At 40.3% G+C, this 25,144-nt stretch overlaps 1 protein-coding gene, 2 non-coding genes and 1 pseudogene across 5 annotated transcripts; 3 read left to right on the forward strand and 1 right to left on the reverse strand.

Annotated features, from left to right (window-relative positions):
- Window positions 1-515: 515 nt before the first annotated feature.
- On the forward strand, window positions 516-1,313 carry LOC131413345 (ADP-ribosylation factor 4-like; annotated as a pseudogene).
- Window positions 1,314-5,527: 4,214 nt separating this feature from the next.
- Window positions 5,528-24,862, reverse strand: LOC131413991 (histone H2B type 1-C/E/F/G/I-like). Of its 3 annotated transcripts, none has more exons than XR_009222088.1 (4): window positions 16,511-16,531; window positions 14,896-14,975; window positions 6,791-9,132; window positions 5,528-6,414 (listed from the first exon to the last, which is right to left on the reverse strand). XR_009222088.1 is itself a non-coding variant. In XM_058555012.1 (3 exons), the coding sequence occupies exon 1, from the start codon at window positions 24,845-24,847 to the stop codon at window positions 24,467-24,469; it is 381 nt and encodes a 126-aa protein (XP_058410995.1). In that variant the 5' UTR covers window positions 24,848-24,862; the 3' UTR covers window positions 10,279-11,869; window positions 14,896-14,980; window positions 23,757-24,466. The 3 variants fall into 3 exon arrangements, 1 of the variants encoding a protein (XP_058410995.1); XR_009222087.1 differs by having other exon boundaries at window positions 14,896-14,980; XM_058555012.1 differs by lacking the exons at window positions 5,528-6,414; window positions 6,791-9,132; window positions 16,511-16,531 and adding exons at window positions 10,279-11,869; window positions 23,757-24,862 and having other exon boundaries at window positions 14,896-14,980.
- Window positions 17,704-17,774, forward strand: TRNAG-GCC (transfer RNA glycine (anticodon GCC)). The gene has a single exon. It is a non-coding gene; the product is annotated as a tRNA-Gly (tRNA).
- TRNAM-CAU (transfer RNA methionine (anticodon CAU)) lies at window positions 18,179-18,250 on the forward strand. The gene has a single exon. It is a non-coding gene; the product is annotated as a tRNA-Met (tRNA).
- Window positions 24,863-25,144: the final 282 nt, after the last annotated feature.

Below are 25,144 nucleotides of genomic sequence, written 5' to 3' on the forward strand. Positions count from 1 at the left end.
CTTCACATTGGGTGGTAACAAGTTCAGGAAAAAAATCAACATAAGCATTCTGAGTGAATCAATAGACTATATAGAATTTACAATAAAGAGTATCGTATATTTTATTATTATTTGTAAATTGTGTGCTACGCGTCCTGTATATCAGTAAAGTGTGTATGTGTGTGTGCTTGTGTATGTGTATTTGTGTTTTCCTTTTACAGAGAGCTGGATGTTAAACATTTTCCAGCACACCCCTGGGCGTAGATGATAATATAATGTGACTGAAAATCAGAAGACCAAGGTGTTAGTTTTATCTATGCCAGTAACTAGCAGTATGACTAAGGAAGTCTCTTAATTTCTCTTGGCCACATCTGAAAAAATAAAATTGTTAAAGTTCTTCAAACTAAAAATTTCCTTTTTTCTTTTTCCCTTGTACAGAGTTTGTATCAGCCATAGTTTGATGACAGGAGGTGAACAGATATAAAAGAATATCATCATGGCTTCTGCTTCTGCCCATCACAAGTGCCTCTATTGCCATGGGCCTCATCATCTCCTCCCTCTTCTCTCATCTCTTTGGCAAGAAGCAGATGTGCATTTTGATGGTTGGATTTGACTCTGCTGGCAAGATGACCATTCTGTATAAACTGAAGTTAGTGGACATAGTCAGCATCGTTTCTACCATTGATTTTTTGTGTGTGTGAGGAAGATCAGCCCTGAGCTAACATCTGCCGATCCTGCTCTTTTTGCTGAGGAAGACTGGCCCTGGGCTAACATCCCTGCCCATCTTCCTCCACTTTATATGGGACGCTGCCACAGCATGGCCTGACAAGCGGTGCGTCGGTACACGCTCGGGATCTGAACTGGCGAACCCTGGGCCACCGCAGCAGAGCGCGTGCACTTAACGGCTTGCGCCACCGAGCCGGCCCCCTACCATTGATTTTAATGTGGAAACGGTAGAATATAAGAACATTCATTTCACAGTATGGGATGTTGGTAGTCAAGATAAAATTCGGCCTCTCTGAGGCACTACTTCCAAAATATTCAGGGTCTTATTTTTGTAGTAGATAGCAATGATCATGAAAGAATTCAGGAAGGAGCAGAAGAGCTGCAGAAAATGCTTCAGGAGGATGAGTTGCGAGATGCAGTGTTGCTGCTTTTTGCAAACAAACAGGATTTGCCAAATGCTATGGCTATCAGCGAAATGATGGATAAATTAGATCTTCGGTCTCTTTGTAACAAAACATGGTATGTTCAAGCCACTTGTGCTACCTACACAAGGAACTGGTCTGTATGAGGGGCTTGACTGGCTATCAAATGAGCTTTCAAAAAGTTAAATGAAACTGGATATTTAACCACGGGCATGTTGGATAGAATTGATCTAGGCATGTTACAACAAAATCAGTTTGCATCTTGGTTATTAAATGGTATCTGGGACTGGTTTGGGCAGAACATTAGAGCATTTAAACTTATTTTGATTCTAATCATTTTCTGCCAAGTATAGTGTTGCTATTTAGCAATATGCTTAGTTTTAAAGAAATTCTCCTTAACTTGGGAAAGAAGTGTCTTCTTTTAATTTTACTTCCCTTAAGCCTAAATGCCTGGGCATAGCTATGGTGACACCTTTAAATAATTATATTTTGAATGTTTTTTGAATCCACAACAAACAATATTTTAAAGTTATCATCTTGTTATTTTACTGATACTTTTATCATTCTTGGGACAGTCTCCTGATTTGAAAATATAGCATTCCATTTGTATTTATTTTTCTCCCTTGCCAAACAGATTTTCTAATATTGCTTGTACCAACCAGGAAAATGCTCCAAAACACTATTGAGATCTCTTGCACTGAGAAACTTATTTTTTTCCCATTATTGTCTCCTGGCTTCCATCAGCCAAGCTTACTTTGGTGTGGTTTGGATTTGAGAGCTAACTAGTTCTGTGCTGGTTGCCAAGAGTTCGTATTGAGATGATTTTTAATATTCAGCAGATTATCTTCCTTTATAGTGTATCTTTTTAGTGTATACACTTTTATAGTGTATCAGCCTGACTCTTTGCCCGGTATATGATAGTTCTGCTGATGTTTTATTGTTTATTGGTGACATATCTTCATTAAGAGTTTTTGGAAAATTCAGCAAATTCAGTAAATAAGTTTTCTCCATAACCCATTTGGAATTATTCCTAATAAAATGATAAAACATGTAAAAAAGCAAAAATTTAAAAAAATCAGCATGGATTTTGCTTGCCTTTCTGCATTCCAGAATCTTACCTACAAGAACCTCTTTTTGATCTTGTCTAATAGCAGTTAAACTTTCAGACAACTAGCTTGTGAAGACTAAATTTCAGGTGAAAATGATTTATGAGTAGTCCAATTTATTAAACTTTTTTTTTAGGAGGAGCAACAATTTGAAAAAAAATAAAATTAAAAGGTTGCTTGATTGGTGTAAAGCATCAAAGTTTAAAAGACATGCTGATTCAACCAGCAAGTATCATTTATTTATTTATTTTTTGTTTTGTTTTGTTTTTTTTGTTTTTGTTTTTGTGAGGAAGATCAGCCCTGAGCTAACATCCATGCCAATCCTCCTCTTTTTTTTTTTTTTTTTGCTGAAGAAGACTGGCCCTGGACTAACATCTGTGCCCATCTTCCTCCACTTTATATGGGATGCCGCCACAGCATGGCCTGGCAAGCGGTGCATCAGTGTGCACCCGGGATCCGAACCCGGGCCACCAGGAGCGGAGTGCATGCACTTAACTGCTAAGCCACGGGGCTGGTCCCTACAAGTATCATTTAATAAAGGGCTCCCAGCCATAAAACAAATGTTTTATTGTTTGTAAAAATATACTATTATTTAATTTTTTTTATATTGTAGGATAGACAGCACATCTAACCATGTTGATTAGAAATCAGATTTTTATTATGATACAGATATAATTATAAACTAATAAAGTGAAAACACTCTAAATTTAAAATTGAATTGAAAATAACAATATGCACTCATGAGTTTTAAAATATATATCATCTAGCTCTGTTCAGTGAATGGCTTAGAAGTAACATCATTTTATTAGCAATAAGGTTGCTCTGACAACTCCTTAGTTGTTTGGTCTCTGATATCATTTGCCACTAAAAAGAATGAGATCTTCTTGAAGAAACAGCTTATTATGTATGTGGGACAAGGAAGGTAATTGGTGAGCCTGGGACATATTATTGTGCCAGAAAAGGACACACGGTCCATTTGAAAAGCCTCCCAAAGACCAAAGGGTCTAAAAGCATAATGAGTTTAGTTAATTGAAGTAAATTAATGCAATGAAACTTCATGACTCTTTGATGATACTTAAAAAAAAATAGCAAGCTGGGAATTTTTATGTGTATTTCAGAGTAAAGATACAGCCATTTCACGAGGAACAGCTCTATTTTACTGAAGACTGCTAAGTAAATGTGCAGAAGAAATGAAAGAATTAGTGAATTATCACTCTGCAACCCCCAATGAAAATACTGGCTTAGGCAAAGAAAAAATAGTGTTAAAATCATTGGGTGTTTAGATGACAGGAAAGTAGGCATTTGTGGAGTGCCAAAGTAGTACCACATATATATCCTTCTAGCCACTAAGGAGAACAATAGAGGGGAGAGGTCGTCTTTATCCTAATCCAGTGATCAATCTTAGAATCACTGATAGTGGATCAACTAGACAGCATATCTCTCCTGATTGGATACAACATGAAGTACAAATCACCTATAGCAGATCCAAGTTTCCTTCTAGTATCATTTTCCTTCATATTAAAGACTTCTTTTAACGTTTCTTGTTCAGCACGTCTGCTGGCAATGAATTCCTTTTGCTTTTATTTATCTGAAAAATGTCTATTTCACTGTTATTTTTGAAGGAAATTCTCACTACATATAGAATTTGGGGCTGACAGGTTTTCCTTTTCTTTGTACACTTTAAAAACATCGTTCCATTATCTCCTGGCTTCCATTTTTCTAATGAGATATGGACGTCATTCATCTTTTTGTTCCCTTGTATCTTTTGTCTCCAGCTGCTCTAAAGATTTTTCTTTACCTGTGGTTTTTAGCAATTTGTCTATTATGTGTCTAAGTAGGCTTTACTTTGTATGTATCCTGCTTGAAATTTGCTAAATACTTGGATTTGTAAATTGGTAGTTTTCACCAAATGTGATAAAATTTTGGCCATTATTTCTTCAAATAATTTCTTGCCCCAGTCTCTCCTCTCCTTCTGCAACTCCAATTACATTTCTTTTAGATCACTTCAGATAGTATCATAGGCCACTGAGACTCTTACTTTTTTTCAATCTTTTTTCTCTGTTTTTCTGATTGCATAATTTGTATTAATCTTTCTTCATGTTCATTGACACTGTCTTCTGCTATCTCCAATCTGATACTAAGCCTATCTACTCAATTTTTTCATTTTAAATATTGAACTTCTCATTTCTGTAACTTCCTTTTTTGGAATAATTTCTATTTCTTTGCTGACATTCTATGTCTGTTCATTCCTTATATTCTTTTTTTTTTCAAGTCCTTGAACATTGTATTAGCTTGCTTGGGTTACTATAACAAAATACCACAGACTGGGAGGCTAAACAATAGAAACTTATTTCTCACAGATCTGGAGGCTGGGAAATCCAAGAATAAGGGCTGGCAAGGTAGGTTTCCTTCTGAGGCTTCTTCTCTTGGCTTTTAGACAGCTGCCATCTCACTGTGTGCTTACATGGCCTCTTCTTCGTGTGTGTGTCAAGAGAGAGAACTCTGTAGTGTCTTTTCTTACAAGGGCACTAATCCAATTGGATCAGAGCCCCACCTTTATGACCTCACTTAACATTAATTACTTTCTTAGAGACCTCCGTCTTCACATACAACTGCACTGGGGTTTAAGGCTTCAACATATGATTTTAAGGAGACACAAACATTTAATCTATAACAAACATATTTACAATAGCTGTTTTAAGGTCCCTGTCTGTTAATTCTAACAGCTGGATCATCTTGGGATCTGTTTCTATTTATTGTTGATTTTCTTAATTATGATTCACATTTTTTCTATATCTTCACAAGCCTGATAATTTTTTATTGTATGTTGGACATTTAGTTGATATGATGCAAAGTGTCTGGATTATGTTGTCTTCCATTCCTCTAAACAGTGTTAAGGGGCCTGTCCGGTGGCATAGCAGTTAAGTTCATGCATTCCACTTTGGCAGCCCAAGGTTCACCAGTTTGGATCCTGGGCGCAGACCTACGCACTGCTCATCAAGCCATGCTGAGGCAGCATCCCATATAGGAGAGCTACATCTCTACAACTATGATACACAACTATGTATTGGGGCTTTGGGGAGAAAAAGGAAAAAGAGGAAGATTGGCAACAGATATTAGCACAGGGTCAATCTTCCTCAAAAAGAAAAAACAAGAGCAGAAGAGTCCTGCCAACTTAAAGAGTGTTGATTTTTTCTGTATATATGTATTTAATGCAATGGTGTTGTCTACATTTTGGGGAAACCTATTGGTGTTTTTACATGTAATTCAGAGTGTTTAAAAAGTTGTTTTCCATTGATCCCAAACTTTTTTGATAGTTAAGCATCAAAAGATAATATACGTAAGTGAGTAAAAATTTTATATTTATAGGACTTTGTGTCATTTCTCTCATCTCTATTTTGGTTTGAAGAGTCTACACAATTAGTTCAAGCTCTGCTATACCCAACATTTAATGGTACATTAAAAGGTAGAAAATTTTAGAATTTAAAAAAATTGAGAAAAAAATGGGTTCCCTATTTATTCCATTCCATTTAGCCAACAAAAGCAGTTTATTCACACACCAATATGACTGAGAGTCGTCACTTGCCAATAACAGTGCTAAGATACAAAGATGGATAAGAAGGATTTTTGTCCTCAAGAAGCTCACAATCCAGAGGCTGAAACAGAGATAGGATACAAAGATCAGTAAATATTCCAGTCGTCTACTGCCATGTGACAACTCAGTGGCATAAAACTGCAACCATTTTATTATGCTCATGGATTCTGTGGGTGAATTTGGACTGGGCACAGAGATGGTTTGTCTCTGCTTCACAGTGTCTGGGGCCTCATCTGGGAAGACTCAGACATTGGGAACTACATTATATAAGGCCGTTTCCACTTGCATGCCCGATACCTGGGCTGGGATAATTTGAAGGCTAGATTCTGCTGGGAACGTCAGCCAGGGCACTGCCAGTGGCCTCTCCATGTGGCCTGCACTTCCTCACCTCAGAATGGTTTCAGAGTAGTCAAACTTCTTAATATGGTGCTCAGAACTCCAACAGTGAGTTCTAACCAACAAGGTGGAAGCCACATGTCCTTTTAGGATCTAGCCTTGGATGTCACAGTATCATTTCTGTCATACTGTGTTGATTGAAGCAGTCACAAACCCATAGACCAGTCTTCTCAATGGCAACCCTTCTTGTCTGCAACCAAGATAGAGTAGCATGAGTGTGGATAAGAAAGAGGTGAGATACTCTGAATGTGACAGATATTTCTCCCTGGCTGCCTCACACTCTCGCCCTCTTTCCCTCTCTGCCTTAAGTCACCTTAATGATAACAAGTAGGAATTTAAGTGGGGAAAAATAGCTGAAGAGAAAGAACAGGGATTAAGACTGGCACATGACTTATCCTCCTTTTCTTGACCCTGACATGGCAAACAACAGTACAATGCCCAAGGCTTTTGCTGTAGGAGACAGGAAACATGCCATAACTTCTAATAAATTATCTTAAGGAATCATTTGAACTTTATCTAACCAAATATCAAAACAGGCTAACACAAAAAAAATGGTTTTACTTAACTCAGCCAATAAATAACAAATGATAGTTCAGAAAGTTCCTTGTCGGGGCCGGCCCCTTGGCGCAGAGGTTAAGTGTGCACACTGCGCTGCTGGCGGTCCGGGTTCAGATCCTGGGCGCACACTGATGCACTGCTTGTCAGGCCATGCTGTGGTGGTGTCCCATATAAAGTGGAGGAAGATGGGCATGGGTGTTAGCTCAGGGCCAGCCTTCCTCAGCAAAAAGGAGGATTGGAATGGATGTTAGCTCAGAGCTGATCTTCCTCACAAAAAAAAAAAAAAAAGGAAGTTGCTTGTGGACCAAAGATTCTATGTTGATCTGTTGCTATGGTTTTACACTTTTTTGAATCCCTGCTCAATTCCAATGATCAGTCAGAGTGGCTCTGATTTTTCAATTATCACACAGACTTGTAGCTTGGGCATTTTGCTAATGTGGACACTGGACAGTGTTTAGATGGCCTTCCCAATCCTATTCTTCCAAAAGGTCATTTGCTTATTTTGTTTCTTGCTTCTTTTTCTTCTCCTCAGCTTGTAAGTAAGATTTATATTCCTATTTGCATTTTCTTTTTTAATACTAATTTTTTGTTGTTCAGTAAATTTCCATTCAATGGAGAAGATTAATATAAAAAAAGATTAGCATAACTAAATAATCTTTTCTTTTTTTTTTTTTACATTTGATGGCCAAATTCTGTCTCTAGTTTTCAAAACTATATCTTGTATTGTTTTTGCCAAAGAGTAAAAAGCTCCTACAAAAGTGTAGGAACTCAATCAGGATTTTTAAAAAATATAACAAAATGGCCAAACATCAGTGATAGAAGAGAGCCGGCAGTTAAGACAAGAATTACTTAGGATAAAAAATGCTTTAAAAGAGGCCAGGCAAAATTTACTGTGCATGTAGGGTAGCAATATTTTCATTCTAGTGGAGTAATTGTATTTCATTAGAAGGATCCAATAAAACTGCTCAGAGAACAAACATAACTTCTTCCATTTCCCACTGGGACAGTACAGTTGTCCTGACCTCCTATCTTCTATTTGATTTTAGGAAAGGATCAGGGTAGCTTGTGCCACTTGATATGCATTTAAAACATCTGGAATAAGTGGTATGGACTAATTCCTCTCCACAAGCTGCTGTGATAGGGGGAATAGTTGATAGGCCAGGCTTCAGGTATGAATCTAGGATCCACAATTACCATTTGGCGTTATTGGGCAACTCAACTAATTCTTGGTGCCTCAGTTTCCTCCTCAAGAGAGAGGAGATAGCAATAGGACCTACTTCATAGGATTGTTGTGAAGATCAAATAAGATAATACATCAAACATGCTTAGCATCTCCACTAGATTATGAACTGTAGTTTGAGAATAGATAAGGTATCATTTTCATCTTTTCATACCATTTGTCACACAGTGACAAATAAATAGTAGGTATGCAATCAATGTCTGATGAATCACTGAAATAATTCATACCTGATAGAAATTAGTCACAGCCCCAGTTTTTCTCTCACTACTAAACACTCATGTTGTAAACAGAGTATATCTGGTTTAAAATAAAGTAATCTAGTCACCAGTGTCAATAAGTCCATCTGAAGCAAATATGTTGAGTTATTATCAATAATTAAGTTTCAAGATCTGCCTCAGCAAATACTGGCCATTTCAGAACTTTCAGAAGTAATTTTCAGTATACAGGTATTTTTCTTGAGGCCTGCCAAGAGCCCAGAACCATCCAAGATGCTTTGGGTAATTAAAAAGAATCACAGAATACAAGCTGGAGGAAATTACTGTAGAAATTTGAGGCTTAGAGGAGTTAAGTGATTTGCATATCTAACAGCATAAAAGTAACAAATCTACAGTTAAAGCCAGGGATTCTGACTCCCAGCCCACTGTTCTGTCCACTGTGGAAATTTCATTCCAAAGTGAAGAGAAACATAAGCCCATAGTACCTGACTTGATATACTCATTCAGTGTACAGTATACTCTTCCTGCTGATAATTCTTTGTACTGTGGCTTAATGGAAAGATAAAGGAAACTCAAGTCCACTGTTTGAGGTCCTTTTTCTAGAAGACTGCAGTCTTGATCCAGCCTAAGATCCAAGTTAGTAGAAATTCAGGTTTGCTTTGTCCAACTGGCTCAGCAGGCAGTCCAGAAGTCCACTGCTGAATCTGCTGTGAGGCATTCTACTGATGTGTACTGCTGCTGGTGGCAGTCCTCAGGTTCCTGTAGAGTCAGCAGTCCTGCCCTGGTCCTGAGCAAGCTGCCCTCTTTCCTCCTTCCCGGGCTATTCGTCCAGGATCCAGGATCCAAAGCCTCAAAGTCTGAGTATGAATTGTAGCTTGGAGATTACATTTGAAATCTAAATTTAGATTTGAAGGAAAAAAAGAAAAAATTATCTTTTGAAAAGTTAAGTGTTTCCATATGTCAGAAGAGAATATTCTAACTCAGAAGAGACTATAAATAAGACTAGGTCAAACCATTCCGTTACCAGGAAGTAGTTATGGCACAGTATTGATTACCAAACACTGAATAGACATCAGATGACTTGAGAGGTTTAAAAATTTATTGCTCATTAACTCTCAAAGGCCGTGAAAGAATCAGGTAGGACATTAAAAGGGTTAATTTAGTAAGCAGTTTCCTATAATTTTTAATACATAAGGCAATAATGAACAGATATTAAATATAGTAATTATAAAGGGATATTTAAGTTGTATTCCTGACATTAGAACAATGCTATTTCCACTCTTTTGTTTTCATTCCAATGCTAAGAGTTTGTGAGAAATGACTCTATAGACATAACATCTAAAATAATTTTGGTTTCAAAAAATCATGTCCAACTTTTGGACAAGTTCTTTTGTAAAGAACTTGAAATTCTAATTTTAAGAAGAAACATTATCAACATGGGTATATTTTCTGATTATCTTCTCATAATATGCCAAAATCATAATGGTTTTTTTCCAAGTATATATAACTAGGTGGAATCTATATAAATATATATACATATAGAGCCCTATATTTACATATGCAATGAAAAGAAGGCTGAAACCACCAAAACATGAGTGGTTATCTCTGTGTAAGATTACATTGGACTTTTATTTTCTTCTTTCAGGGAGAGGGAAAACCCTCTTTCTATCCTTCTTGTGTTCTTATGGCTGGACTAATAATAAAATTGACAGGGCCGGCCGCATGGTGTAGTGGTTAAGTGAGCGCGCTCCGCTACTGGCGGCCCAGGGTTCGGATCCGGGCGCGCACCGACGCACCCCTTTTCCGGCCATGCTGAGGCGGCATCCCACATACAGCAACTAGAAGGATGTGCAACTATGACATACAACTATCTACTGGGGCTTTGGGGGAAAAAAAAAAGGAGGAGGATTGGCAATAGATACTAGCTCAGAGCCGGTCTTCCTCAGCAAAAAGAGGAGGATTAGCATAGATGTTAGCTCAGGGCTGATCTTCCTCACAGAAAAAAAAAAAAATGAATTTAAAAAATTGACACAAGACTAGATTAACAGGAGAAAAACCCAGTTTAATACATATGTATTGGAGACCATACAGAAATGATGTTTGGAGAGTGAACAAAGCAAGCCGTAAATATATCTTTTACACAAGAAACAATAAACTTGAGGAATGATAGGACAAAGAAACCTAGAGTTGAAGTATGTAATTAGTGAGGAATTTAAGCAGAGTTTAGGGTCCAGGTAGTAAATTAGCAAGGTTTGTCTATGCAGGCTTCTCAGCCCTGAATCCCCTAGCTCTGGTGATAAGGATGTAGGGAGAGCACCTTTCACACGGGAGATTTATTTCCTGCTTTCATGGAGAACAGAGACAGGAGGGTCAGAATTGTGTTTTTGCTTCTCAAGTAACTTTAATTCAAAATAATCAGTATGCTATTGTGGGATATTTTGGGGTGGCGTGCCCTGGGCCCCACCATTTCTTTGTACATTTTTTATTTTCCACAATTTCTGCAGTCAAAATAACTTTTAAAACAAGTAGATCACTTAAGATGTAGAATTGGAGAGACCTACATTCCAATCCCAGCAGTAATTCTTACCAGCTATGTAACTTGTGGAAATTACCCAACCCCTCTGACATTAGATTTCTTCACCTATAATCAGTATCTTCCCTACAATGGTGCCCTGGGTAACAGCAGATGGTGATATTTACTTCTATTTTAAGAGAATTTTTAAAAATTATCTGAGATATTACATCATTGAAGTCATAGAAATTTTATTTTTATGGAAAACTCTTTACATAGTTACATGTTTAAAAAAATATAAGCATGAAGAACTTTGGCATAAAACAGCAACTAATTGTATCTATAAAGTTTTGAACCTGAGGAACCATGCAATAAGAAGAGAAACAGCATATCAAATACCGGTTGATAGTTGTCATTGTAATAAGTGAAAAGGAAAATTTTTATGTTCTTCCAGGCCTGTGGCTCAGGTGAAATCCTATAGCATGGAATCTTAGAACACATCAATGTGATGTAATAGATACCACGTTGGTAGAAATCACAAAGAAATACTCTGAACTGAATAGGATACGTTTCTAATTAGAACAGTGTGATATAAAAAATTTGAATCTATTTTCTATCCAGAGACATTCATAAAACACCCATTCAACAAATTTTTACAAAGTACTAACCAGGTCATTCTGCAAATCTGGTGCTGAGGATGTAGAGATGAAAGGCCTGCTCACCCAAGACAGGAGCAGTGTTATCCATCCCTGTCACACCTCAGTCTTCAGAGGCTTGAAGGCATTCCATATACCAGGGAGCTACAGGGGATCCTTTTGCCAGGTAAACCCACCACAACCACATCTCAGGACTTGAGCTGCTCCAGTACCTCTGTCCCACACTAAGTTCCCAAACTCCTCTCTTTCATGGCTCTCTCATCCCAATCTTTCTACTATACCTTGCTGAATCCAAAGTAAATAAAGTAAAAGTACAAGATAAAGTCTCTTGTGACAGAAGTAAAAATTATATGGTTGTTCACAGCCTCTTTTCCCTCCTCTTCCTCTGCCTGTTAACGAGGACCCTAGGTTTACTGAATTTGATTCTTTTCCACCTCTGACTTTCTAGGATCATTCATCTGTTGCTGAAACAGAATCCAAAGAATAAGAATAGAATAAGAAATGAGACTTTGCAGGAGAAAAGGATCCAGTGCTTTACTTGCTCCAGGGAGCCTCTAGTGGAGCTGAGATATATAAAGTGTTGAGCTCACCCTGTGGAGGAGATCGGCAGTAAATAACTTAATCACCACCTTGAGAAACAAAACCGGCAGGCCTGCCCATTCTTCTGTATTCCCTGTCCCTGAAAATGGAATCACTTTCCTTTCAGTGGCCCCTGTAGGAAACTTGAAAGCCAATCTTTACTGCCCTTCTGCAATTTAATTTTGAAACTGCCTGTTCCAAATTTTTGGCCTGTCTTGACTGACTGGCTGCCTCTATACTCCATGAGTTTCTTCTTCCAAAGTCAACACTGGAGCACTTAAGGATATAGTAAGCAAATTTCTTGTGGAAACAATGAAAAGGAACATGAGAGATAGTCTATAATTTAGATTCTAGACTAACTTCCAAACATTACAGTTGAGGGAACCAGAATCTAAAGAGAGAAAGGAAGCCATTCAAAGAAGAAGTAACAGGATTCTTTTTCCAGTGTCACCACGTAGCACCCAATGATCCGAGTCAAATTACTTAACATTAGTGAATTCTAGTCTTTTTTTTTTTTTTGGTCATCTAGAAAATGGAAGTAATATTTGTATTTCTAGATTGTTGTGAGGGTCACCACGAGGAAATTACTGTATATGTGATTTGCACACAAGAGTGCACGAGAGAAGTCTAGAAGGATAAACAGCAAAATCACTTTAGTAATAGTTATTCTTGCGTGGTGAATTTCCAGTCATTTTCCGGGTACATCTATCTTTTAAAAGACATTTTTCTGTAGTCCATATGTGTTATATAATAAAACATGAAACTCAAAAAAAAAAAGGAAAAAGGTGCAAGGGATATGATCAAAGTTTTCTCAAACTATAAAATGTTTTCTAAGAAACAAGAAAAATGTTTAACTGCATGAGCAAGGAAATGCAAGCAATGAAATTCTACTTTTTAAAGTTTTAAATTAGCAAATGTATTAAATGTGAAACTCTATGCAGAAGAAGCTGCACTGATATAATTACCAAAAAACATGCTGTTGGGGGCTTTCTGGTTCAAAATAGAATGCACACTCAGATCCTATTGACACTAAACACAAACAAACAAAACTCCTACAAACATACTGTCACATAGGAAAGTTCTCAAATGCCCCTCAGATTGATTTCACCTCCTCTGTAAAGACTTCTACCCTTGTTGACACATGGGCATCCCACAGTCCTTTGCACTGTGTCTTTTAAAGTACTGTATTGCATCCTCAGCCATCACTTCCCAGTCTCTTTTCCCTAAAACCTAAGTTACTTGAAATTGGGACTGTTTTTTCTTCATTGTTCATTTTGTCATTCCTCTGTGCCTAGTATAGGCCTCAGACACCCTGGATCTCCATCAAGTTGAGTGGTAACTATGTATTGTTCTATTAATAAAGTATAAATATTCCTGTCTTCAATTCCTGATTTCATTTATTATCAGCTGAGTGACTGAGGGCAATGACTTAACCTCTCTACTCCCTTATCTGAAAAATTAGGACAGTAATCCTGGCCTTGGAGGTTCTTTTAGAGGTGCTCAGGGAAGTACGTGCTGAGTGTCTGTTACATGCCAGGCACTTACTTCAATAGCATTTTCTTGTTTTTTACTGAATAGTATTCTATTGTACAGATGTATTGTAGTTTGTTTATCCATTTTCCTGTTGAAAGACATCTTAATTGCTTCCAGTTTGGGGTGATTATGAATAAAGTTGCTATAAAAATTGGTGTACAGTTTTTTTTTTAACTCTCCAGTTGTTACCGCCCGACGTGGGGCCTTCTGCCCGCCGCAAGACATGCCAATAGCCAAGAGGCAAGGTGGTAGGAAAGAAAGGACTTTTTATTACAGCTTGCTAGCAAGGGGGAAGATGGCCCACTCATGTCTGAAAGAACCATCTTAAGGGGGCACAAAATCTTACAGCGGTTATATAGGCCAGTGGGTTATTGGGGAGGGGGTTAGGAATGTTGACCCTTGGCTGTTACAGACTGGGAGTGCCACATCAGATCTTTCAGTTTTCATTGATGATGGCTATCTGCATAGACTCTCTGTTTGGGGGCCATCACATTCCTAAGCAACTCAAAAGAACAAAGTTATGTTATCACAGCTGGGAGGTACATGCACAAGCAGGTGTCGTAAAATCTGCAGAGCAGTTAGACCTCCTGGAGGGTGCATATCCAGCTGGGTTAGTTTGTCAGAGGTCATTCAAACTTACAATAGGGTTTCTTTTCTTCAACATGGCTTCCCTCATGTCAACCTTGTCTTGAGCCAGTATCACAGTCACTTAGGGGATGTCAACCTAAATAAAGAGGTAAATCAAGGCAAGCTCAAATTACCAGAAATTGAGGTTATTCAGTAATAGCAGAGGAATTGCATTTTGGGAAATGCATGCTGTAGCAAGTTACAGGCAAGTTCATTAAGGGCTTAGGGCAGGCTGGACAGAGATTCTATCCTGATATCCATGACAACTGAAAGATCTGGTGTGGTGACTCCCAGTATGTAACACCAGAGGGTCAACATTCCTAACCTCCTCCCCTGTAACCCACTGGCCTATAGAACCCACTTGAAGATCTGTGACCCCCTTAAGATGGTTCTTTCGGACATTAGTCCCCCATCTTCCATCTTGCTGGCAAGCTGTAATAAAAACCCTTTCTCTCCTACCACCTTGCCTCTCGACTGCTGGCTTGTCTTGCCGTGAATAGAAGACCCCCTTTTGGTGGTAACACAACAAGCCCTCTAGGGGATTCTGATGCATGCTGAAGTTTGAGAACCACTAGTTTAAACTAATTGGAAGATCTTGAGATTGGAGTTTTGCAATGTGAACTTGAAGAGGCAAAAGAGGAATGCTGAGGAGTCAATCAACATTGTGCACTTCAAGGGTGTACTATGTGAACAACACCAAGATAAGGGGTGCAAATTCATTCATTCATTCATTCAATTGATAAGTACTTACTGAGCATCTAGTAGTTGTCTGCATGGTTTCAGGCATTGTAGCAAACAAAACAGACAAAAATCTCCTTCTGTTTGAGGCATCTAATCTGGCAAGTGGACAGAAAATAAAGCAAAATTTGGGAGCCAGCCCCGTGGCTTAGCAGTTAAGTGTGCATGCTCTGCTATTGGAAGCCCCGGTTTGGATCCTGGGCAAGCACCAACGCATCGCTTGTCCAGCCATGCTGAGGCGGCAACCCACATACAGCAACTAGAGGGATGTGCAACTATGACGTACAACTATCTACTAGGGCTTTGGGGAGAAAAGGGGGGACAAAAAAAAAGGAGGAGGATTGGCAATAGATGTTAGCTCAGGGCCAGTCTTCCTCAGCAAAAAGAGGACGATTGGCATGGATGTTAGCTCAGGGCTGATCTTCCTCACACACAGACACACACACAAAAAAGTAAAATTTATGGTATGTCAGAAGGAACTAACTCCTATGAAGAAAAACACAAAGCAAGAAAGAGGAGGGCCGGCCCGTGGCGTAGCAGTTAAGTGCGCACCCTCCGCTACTGGTGGCCCAGGTTCGGATCCTGGGTGTGCACCGAAGCACCGCTTCTCCTGCCATGCTGAGGCCGTGTCCCACATACAGCAACTAGAAGGATGCACAACTGTGACATACAGCTATCTACCGGGACTTTGCAGAAAAAAGAAAAAAGGAGGAAGATTGGCAATAGATGTTAGCTCAGAGCCGGTCTTCCTCAGCAAAAAGAGGAGGATTAGCATGGATGTTAGCTCAGGGCAGATCTTCCTCACAAAAAAAAAAGAAAAAGAAAGAGGGGAGGGTGTGTATCTTTTTCTGAGGGAGGGTGTTGTCTGTCAAATAGAGAATTCAGGAAAGGCCTCAGGGACAAGATGACTTATAATTCATAGATGATGGACACTCTTAAGGAGGAGAGAGACTGAAGGAGATGAGAGACCTGGATGAATATCAGGGGGAAGAGCTTTATGAGCATAGGGAAGAGACACTGTAAATGCTTGTTCTGGGCTTGTGCTTGGAGGGTTCTGAATAGCTGCATGGTTCTTCGTGGTTGGAGCACAGTGTACAAGGCCTGGAGTGGGAAGAGATGAGGTGTGTGTCGGGGAGGCAGGTAGGGAGGGCCTTGTGCATGATTTTAAGGAACACAGGTTAATCTATATCCAGTTACACGTTATCTCCTCCCCTCCCCCAATCTAAGCTGAGCCCCCATGTGGGGCCTTCATAAAGGAGAGGCCGCAGGTCCTGAAGAGGGTAAGGGTGAGACTGAATGAATGAGTAGCGTGGGGAGGATGGTGCTTAATGAAGACCACCTTCCAGGTTAAAAGAGGGGGAACAGAGACCCCAGAACTACTGGTGAAGGGACTCATCCTCCGCCCCAAACCTGAAATTGAATGCAAATACATGTGTGTATGCAGGGGCTTCTAGGGAGTGTGCTCAGATCTTCCATCACGTTTTTACCGGGATCTGTGAACCCACATGTTAAGAACTCCCCACCCTAGACTTTAAGGGAAGATGATCAGAAACAGCAGAGCAGCGCCCTTGGCTTTGAGCAAGGGTGAGCTTTTAATGGTGTGTTTAACTTTTAAGTTTAGCTTTTACCGTTTGTCCTCAGAGACTGCAGAATTTCCCTGAAAAAGAAAAGGACTGTCAGGAAAATTTGCGCTTCAAGGGAAAATTACAGCACACCCTTTTGTATTATCTGATTCTGGTTCTATGGGAGCTATTTTACAACTCTGTAAATTGTAGATAACTGATAGCAATAGAAAATATTTCGTGTCTATAGACATGCAAATTAATTCTGTCCCGTGATGGGACATTTTCCCCCTCCCCAGTCCTCCCCCCATCCCCCTCCGCCCCCCTCCCCGCTGCTGAAAAGCCAGTTTTGAGCTTATTGACACATACTTTTCAATATTCCTGATCTGTCAGTGGCACCCATTCCATGAATTCTCCTTTGAACTGGTAGTACCACCTCACCACTTACCTCACTAATGAGTTAAATAAAATCTAAAAGGGGTTCATTTTTATATTTGTATGAGAGTCATCGTACTTTTTTTGGAAAATTACCTTTTTAATGAGACCTTTGCTTTTGAATTGACTGGAAGGAGTTTCTAGTGCCGCGTCCATAACCACGGCAACCGAAGCTTCCGCAAACCCATAAAATTCCTAGATCGCCCAGCGACCAACAGAGAACAACGCCGGGCTCCAGTTTCTCTTCCTCTTCCCTCTTGTTCCTCCCCTCCATTCCTCCTTTTGTTTCCCCGCCTCTTTCCGCTCCTCGGATTCTTTCCTCCTCGATCCTCCCCTCCCTTTTCTTCTTCCTTCCCGCCTCTGTTCCCTGTTTCTTCTACTCCCCTTCCTTCCAGAACCCGCCCGGACGTGGAGCCTCCCCACAGACACAAAATATTTCCCGCCTCCAGAGCAAACTAGGGAATTAGGCTTCTAGTTAGATCCCCAGGGCCCCCGAGCGGCGGCGGAAAAGATGCCGAGGGTGCTGCATGCCCCGCTAGGTGCCGGGGCCGAGGTGCTAGTACCGCCGCAGCGGTCCTAGGGCGCCCGAGACGCGCCCCGGATGGCCGCCCACACCCGCCCCAGCCTCCAGTGTCGCGGGGACGCTCTGAACTTGCAGTGAAAGGGGGATTTCCCTGAGAAGAAAGGAAGAAGGAGCATTACCAGGTTCTAGATAGTAAGAGAGAAAAACTAAACAGCCTTCTGTTTTAAAAGATGTGAATATGTCGATAAAAATAACAGGCAGAAAACATTTCTAGAGTTAACAGAGGCGGTTTGTCAGGTTAGCATTGGTGGTTCAGTGGTAGAATTCTCGCCTGCCACGCGGGAGGCCCGGGTTCGATTCCCGGCCAATGCAGCTGCTTGACTTTTCGTTTTCCCCCCCAGTTCTTCTAATTCCTCTTTTTTTCTAATCCAATCATCTTGAAAATGCTGCAGTTTAGAAGTCGAATACTTTCTACATCCGAATTTTGGCCTACTCATACATTCTGTGACAATAAGACCTGGAGTCGCTTCTGTTAGGTGAAAGGGGCAGGCTGGCGACGGGCTGTTTTCCTAACAGAAATATCGAATTTTTTTGCGTTCAGAATATTTGGAGTCAATGTACTCTGGACTCATTCACCTGTTTGAAGCATGCGTAAAACCAATGAATGGCTTTTGAATTTAAAAAAAAAATTTACTTTTTTTTAACGTACGAAAACAACCACCTTTAAAGGAATATATAATTAAAAGACTTACTTCAAAACTTATTGCCCCGTGCCGAGCAGAGTGGCGCAGCGGAAGCGTGCTGGGCCCATAACCCAGAGGTCGATGGATCGAAACCATCCTCTGCTAGTAGTAGTTTTGCCCCTCGAAAAATATTGGAAGCATTTAGAACATAATCTTCACAACCCTGACCTATTTCTGTACCTAAAAAAACCTTGGGCAACAGTCTGGCAAGTACTCTCATCCCAGGAATATTTTGTGACGAATATTACAAATCTGAAAGTTTTTAATTGAGAAACGTCATGTGCCGCATCTCAGAGAACAGAGAATTAATATTAACCCATCAGCTGAAAGGTCTCCATCTCAACCTGCTCCCATACTGTAAACAAGAATGTACATTTAGAGTTCAAAAGAACCGTATATAGCTAATTTCAGTTTCAGAGATTCAGTTACAGGGAGTTGAGAGTATTTAACAGCTCTCCCAACAATCTCTCCCTCTGTTCTATTTTCCTCCTTAGCACTTATCACTACGTAGTACACAGTAGATTTTATTTATTCGTTTAGTCTTTTCTCCCCCATGAGATGTATATTCACAAGAGCAGACATTTTTGTCTGTTTTGCCACTGTGGTTTCTGTAGCATCTAGAACACTGTGTGGCTCATTTTAGGCACTTGTGATTTGGTAAATACGTTAAAAGCCGCAATTTCTAATACACCAAACACCAGAGTTTGACATTATTTCTCACCTTCTTCTTTTAACTTTTTAAAAGTTACAGAAGAGTACCAAAAATGATCACACACAATTGATCTACTAATTAACATTATGGCATATTCACTACAAATGTCTTTTATATTTAAGAAAACAAAAATACCCACATCAAATTGAAATACTCTTCAACTGCATCCCCGATCCTAATATTCCCTTTCTCAGGGCAACTCTCGTGAATTTGATGTGCATCTCTCTCATTTCATTTTTTTTCAATGAATAATTTTTATTTGCAAAGAGTATGGGAACAGCTTATATTAATGCTTTCATTAAAATGACACAATGCTTATTTTAAAAAGCATTCATTTTATGAGTATCCACATAAAAGGCTTTCCATTACAATACTGTTGATATTGTCTATTTCTATGTGTTAATCTGTGACAGACTACATACAAGCATACCTAATATCTACACAGGTGTCTGGAAGGCCAAAGGGCTATATTTGATTTTCAGTTGGTTCCAAAATGGAGGCAACATCCTTATCAATTTGGCAATAGAAGTTTTAGAAATCCTATCATTAAAGTTCTTTTATTGACTGTATGTAATTGTTTTTTTTCACATGAAATTCCCATCACAGTAAAGAACCACAATATTCAGTTTAGGTGCCAGGTGAGATCCCATTCTATTTTCACTCTTGCCCACATATATGCCCATATGATTTCCATCTGAGATGAATTTTAAAACACTCTTCTCAGTAACAAGCTTTCTAATCTCACAGATTACCAGAGGCACATGTGGTTAATCTAAAAGAAAAAAATTGCCAAGAAAGATGAAACATTATTTCCTATTTTCTCCTGGGTCCTATTTGAGAAATAGATTTCCAGTTTGTTCTTGGATAATGTAACCATAGATTGAGCATCTTCTCAAAGTGGTAAGTTGTTTACCTCCTAATCTTCTACGAGGCTCTAATTCCACTCTCTATGAAGAATTTCTTATTAACAAGCATAAAAACGAAAAGAGAACACCTATATTAAGATAGTCATTTTGAAAAGAACCAGAGACTGTGGGTCCTCAAAGCACACTCTCTTTACACAGTACTGCTTTTTTCCAAGATTGAAACAAAGCTCGTCATATGTTACATTTGCTAGTGATAGTTAACAAATGACCCTCATGAAGGAAATGTATTTTTCGTAACAGATTATTTCTGCTGGAAGAGACCTTGAAGATCACTTTTAGTTGAGGAACAGGGGATCAGTAAGATCAGACAATCCCCTTCCTTGTAGCTGCAGAGGAACAGATCCTGTAGGGCTTCATAAAATGGACCTGATATTTCTGATGAAGGATTTTCAAAGACATCAACTTCAGAGATTGTTACTATGACCTAGGAAAGCAACATTTAAATTCTAAGTCTCTACTTGATTGTCTTGCTCTTTAAAAATGTGTTGCCCTAGTAATAAAATGCTAATTGGCATCCCCTTTTTGCCTCAAGAGCTTTATCTTTGTGATATTTCTTTGTTAAATCAAAAGAAGACAACTGGTTCTTCCTACTTCTCCCATATGCATGGAGGTAAAGTAAAAAAAAAAAATTAAATAAAATCAGTGATTCACTAGATAGATGTCTGATTTAAACAGAATTTGAGAGTCTATGCTTCATTTAAATAGACAGTCAGAAATAAGGGGCTAAAAAGAGAGAGAGACACAAGCGGGGTTCAGGGAACTAGCGTAGGCCATTTGCAGAAGGCGGTCATACTAGGCAGGGAAGAGGTGGAGCTTCAGCGTAAGATCCTTGTGGCCTCTACCTTCCTCTTTCCTTTTATTCATTTTATTCAGGAGAGCTGGGAACAATCACTAAAGAAAAGGGGGGAAATTTTGAGACAGGACCAAAAAAAGTAAGTAGAGGAGAACATAGTACAATAAGAGAAATGTAACATAATTAGAAAAGAATAGTTTTATTTATCCAGATAACTACTCATCCACAATAAACAACTCCAAACACCTTTCACCATTTTTATCTCATTACTGGTGGTGAGCTTAAAGAGTTTTAATTTTTTTTTTTTTTAGTTTACTTCTCTATCCATTTGCTTAACTTGCAGAAAGTAGCTCTGGAATGTCTGCTGTGTGTGTGACCGTGTGCTCTGTCCAGAGCTGTCCAGTGAGGAACAGATTCTTTTTAGTTGAGGATTTAGGAAGCTGGGGAGATCTGGACACTGGACCTGGGCTTTGGTGGCAGGGAGGGTATACTGGACAGCTCGTCACAGGCACAGAAATCTCTGTTAATGTCTGGAGATCTCCAGCTGTGAGATTAAGAGTTTGATGAAGCTTGCAGACATTTTTTGTTTGCACCATGTTATAAATTTTTTATTAGTTGCCCACATTGAAAGTTTAGAATATTCCTTTTTAAAATGCATATCGTCTTGAAAAATTGAAAGACTCGCTGTCCCTGGGTCTGCAGCCCCACGAGGGAACAATCAAGAGAAATTGCCTTGCACAGGCTTTGTATTCTTCAGTTCTCTGCAGTTCCCACTTAGTTTCCACGTGTTAGCTGGCATTTATCAACATCCTTGTGCTGTGGTTGTTCTTAAAGCAGTACTAAGAGAACAGTGAAATATGCTATTAAAACTGGGAAAATGATATACAGTGTTGAACATCTGTACACTTCAAGAAAAATAGCAAAGAGCTCCTTTCTTTGTGGAGATGAGGCATGGATTCTAACATCCAGCCATTTTTACTCTTATCTGCTGGGCCCTTGTGAGCATTTGACTTAACCTCTGGTTTAGGGAATATCACAACCATCTCTCTAGCCACAGTCTAAGTTAAATGTAGACATTTTATGAAAGACAATTTGGAATAGAAGGTTGGGATCAAAGCATGGAAAATGGCCTTAAGTTCTGAATTGTGTTCCCCCAAAATTCATGTTTGAGCCCTAACCCCAATGTGACTGTATTTGGAAAGAGGGCATTTAAAGAGGTAATTAAGGTTAAATGAGGTCATAAGGGTGGGACCCTAATCCAATAGGACTGGTGTCCTTATAAGAAGAAGAAGCAACACCAGAGGCGCCCAAGCACAGAAAAAAAGGGCATATGGGGACACAGCAGGGCAGCCAGCTGTAAGCCAAGGAAAGAGGTCTCAGGGGAAACCAATCCTGCCAACACCTTGATCTTGGACTTCTGGCCTCCAGAACTGGGAGAAAATAAATTTCTGTTGTTTAAGCCGCCTAATGTGTGGTATTTTGTTGTGGCAGCCCAAGCAAACTAATACAAGTATTTTAATAGATGTGTGCACTTGGTTAAGCAGTAGAAATTGTCATAAGAGGACTAAGAACAGAAACATTTGGAAAGAAAAGAAAAAGTCTCCCTGCAAAGAGGGCAAGAGAATTCGACTTTGGGGAAAACACACACACACACATGCACACACACACAAGTATTTAAGGCGGAGGGAAACTGCAAAGTGACCAAGGTTACCGAGTTTACATTGGCCTGTTTACAGTGGAAAAATTGCAACTTAGTCACATGATAATCATATGTCCTAACATATCTTCAAAGAGCAGCCTAGCAAAAATTAGGGGTGTCATTGTTTTGTCAGGTGTTTAAGTTTACAGGAAACACTCAAGTGTTTATTACTTTGAGGACCATGAGGACCAGAACTAGAGAGCACATAACCCTATTACTTTTTATTTATCTTAGGGTGCAGAGTATTTTGGTTCTTGATTTTTTTATTTGGACAGCTCTGACCAAACCACAAAACCCAACACGACTTTCTCTCTCTCTCCCTCCATCTCCTGCCCACAAGTGACTCTTGGAGAAACTGAGGTAAATCCAGCGGTCAAAGGAAGACAGGAACGGTAACTCTACCTAGCCCAACTCACTGACTGTCCACAGAAAGTTGAAGTTAGGAAAGGTTTCAATTGGGTCTAGAAAACACAACGCCATGGATCTGTGCTTCTGCTGTTTTGCCACAAGATGGCAGAAGAGGACAAATAGTCCTATCCAACCCACTCGGTAATTATCCCTTAGATGATCTCTCAAGGATGGAGGAAAAAAATCAACCTCCGAAAGAGCAAAGAATAAGAGGAGAGGATGAGCATGATGCCGACGAGTTCAGGAACACGATGAAATTAAGGGACTGCTCTCCACCAAGTAGGGTAGCTTGTCGGTGGGCTCTGTCACTAAACCCCAAGCCTTAACGACAGGGGCGCAGGGACTGGGGAAAGAGAACCTCCTTTTAGAGAAGTGAACGACAAACCTGCCTATTTTGCACCACCCGCTGACCTATTGGCATAACTTCGGGGATGTTTGTTGCCTGTGACGGGAGCAAGACTGTTCCTCCGAGATCGAGTCCACACCCACAACTTTAAGGAAAGTGACAATAAAGACAGGAAAAATTAACAGGTGACTTGAAGCCTGGTGTGGGGATGTGGTGGAGGGCTTGTTATTTTGTGTTAATGAAAAAATAGATTAACAATACTAATCATTTATTGGAGAGGGGATGATAGGGTGGCAGAGGATGTCAACACTTTGAAGTGCAAGAAAGGAGAATTTAGGGACTATTGAAAGATGCAGGGGAGGGGGGAATTGAAGGACTTTCCCGTTTCCATCGTGCCTTGTAAGTCTTCACTCCCTGGTGTTGCTAGCTAGCCCACGCTTTTGGTCAATTTTCTACCTCTGTGGTCCGCTTCTCTTTAACACTGGGTTCTTCGACTTCTTTCGCAGGACTTCTAATCGTGGACTCAACTCTCAGCCTGAAAACTGCCCGCCGCCCCCCGTCGTCCCGGTGAGTCCAGGCATATCTCCCACCCAACGCATTTTGATTAAACATGGGAAAACGCGACTTTCCCAAGTTGCTGGGTTCCTCATTAAACATTTTATCCTTAAGGAGCTTCCCTGACCTTTAACGTTCCCATTGCGCTGCGACATAAATCATTTCAACTCACCCTAATATCTCCGTAGGGTAGGCAGTGTTGTTAGTGACTATTCGGTGGTGTGAGGGAAATGGACAGGAAGTTAACTTCGCTCAGGATCCGACTGCAGAACACAAAACTGTTAATTTTCAGTTTATGGCTTTTTGGCTTCAGAGCCCGGTGCCTTCCCGCAGAAAAGGCAGAAGTCATAATTGTACTTTCCGGAGACTCTCTTGGAAACGCACAACCCGGTGACAGACTATCTGGCAAATTGCAGACCATGGCGGGCTTTTCAAATAGTACTGCTGCCCAATCAGAGACGGGGGCGTTACTTGCCTTGATAAAGTGTTACCAGATAACAGACTATCTGGCAAATTGCAGACCACGGCGGGCTTTTCAAATAGTGCTGCTGCCCAATCAGAGACGGGGCGTTGCTTGCCTTGATAAAGTGTTACCAAAAGGGGAATTTTGGCTATTGTAGGAGAGAAAAAGACCGAAAGCCTCTTTTTCAAAGGGCGTCAAAGAACTAAATTGGCATGACACTGCTCCTAAATGTTTACCCAAGAATGCGTGCGGAGGACTTTTTAACATTTTACCTTGCCTTCCAGTTTTCTTCCGCTCCCAAACCAGCCCCCGACCCTTTTAAGAAAAACTAGACTACAGATGTAATGCACCAGCTATTTCTCTGAAAGTGTGGGTGGCTCTGAAAAGAGCCTTTGGGTTGTGGGTAGCTGCGGGCCGGCTCACTTGGAGCTGGTGTACTTGGTGACGGCCTTGGTGCCCTCGGACACGGCGTGCTTGGCCAGCTCCCCGGGCAGCAGCAGGCGCACGGCCGTCTGGATCTCCCTGGACGTGATGGTCGAGCGCTTGTTGTAATGCGCCAGGCGCGACGCCTCGCCCGCGATGCGCTCGAAGATGTCGTTGACGAACGAGTTCATGATGCCCATGGCCTTGGACGAGATGCCGGTGTCGGGGTGGACCTGCTTCAGCACCTTGTACACGTACACGGAGTAGCTCTCCTTGCGGCTGCGCTTGCGCTTCTTGCCATCTTTCTTCTGGGCCTTGGTCACCGCCTTCTTAGAGCCCTTCTTCGGAACTGGGGCGGATTTAGCGGGCTCAGGCATAGTAGAGAGGAGTTAAAAAGTCCTGGAAAAGCAAAAGAATGAGCACCAGATGGGTCGTGTCTTTTTTATTTACAAGTCCATATGCAAATAAGATATAGTAAAGTCCTATGTCTGATTGGCGGATACTCTGGATGACGTCACTGTCAACATTGTCCAATCAGAACACGCATTTTAAGGAACTGCTTTTGTATTGTTTAAAATGGAACTGCAACTGTAGCCAATGACACAGCTTCTTTTTCGCGCCCAGCTGCATCTATAAAATGTGGATTTTTCTACTTTCGTTTCCATTACTTCTGG

This window comes from Diceros bicornis, chromosome 14, assembly GCF_020826845.1.
Source record: "Diceros bicornis minor isolate mBicDic1 chromosome 14, mDicBic1.mat.cur, whole genome shotgun sequence".
Lineage (NCBI taxonomy): Eukaryota > Metazoa > Chordata > Mammalia > Perissodactyla > Rhinocerotidae > Diceros > Diceros bicornis.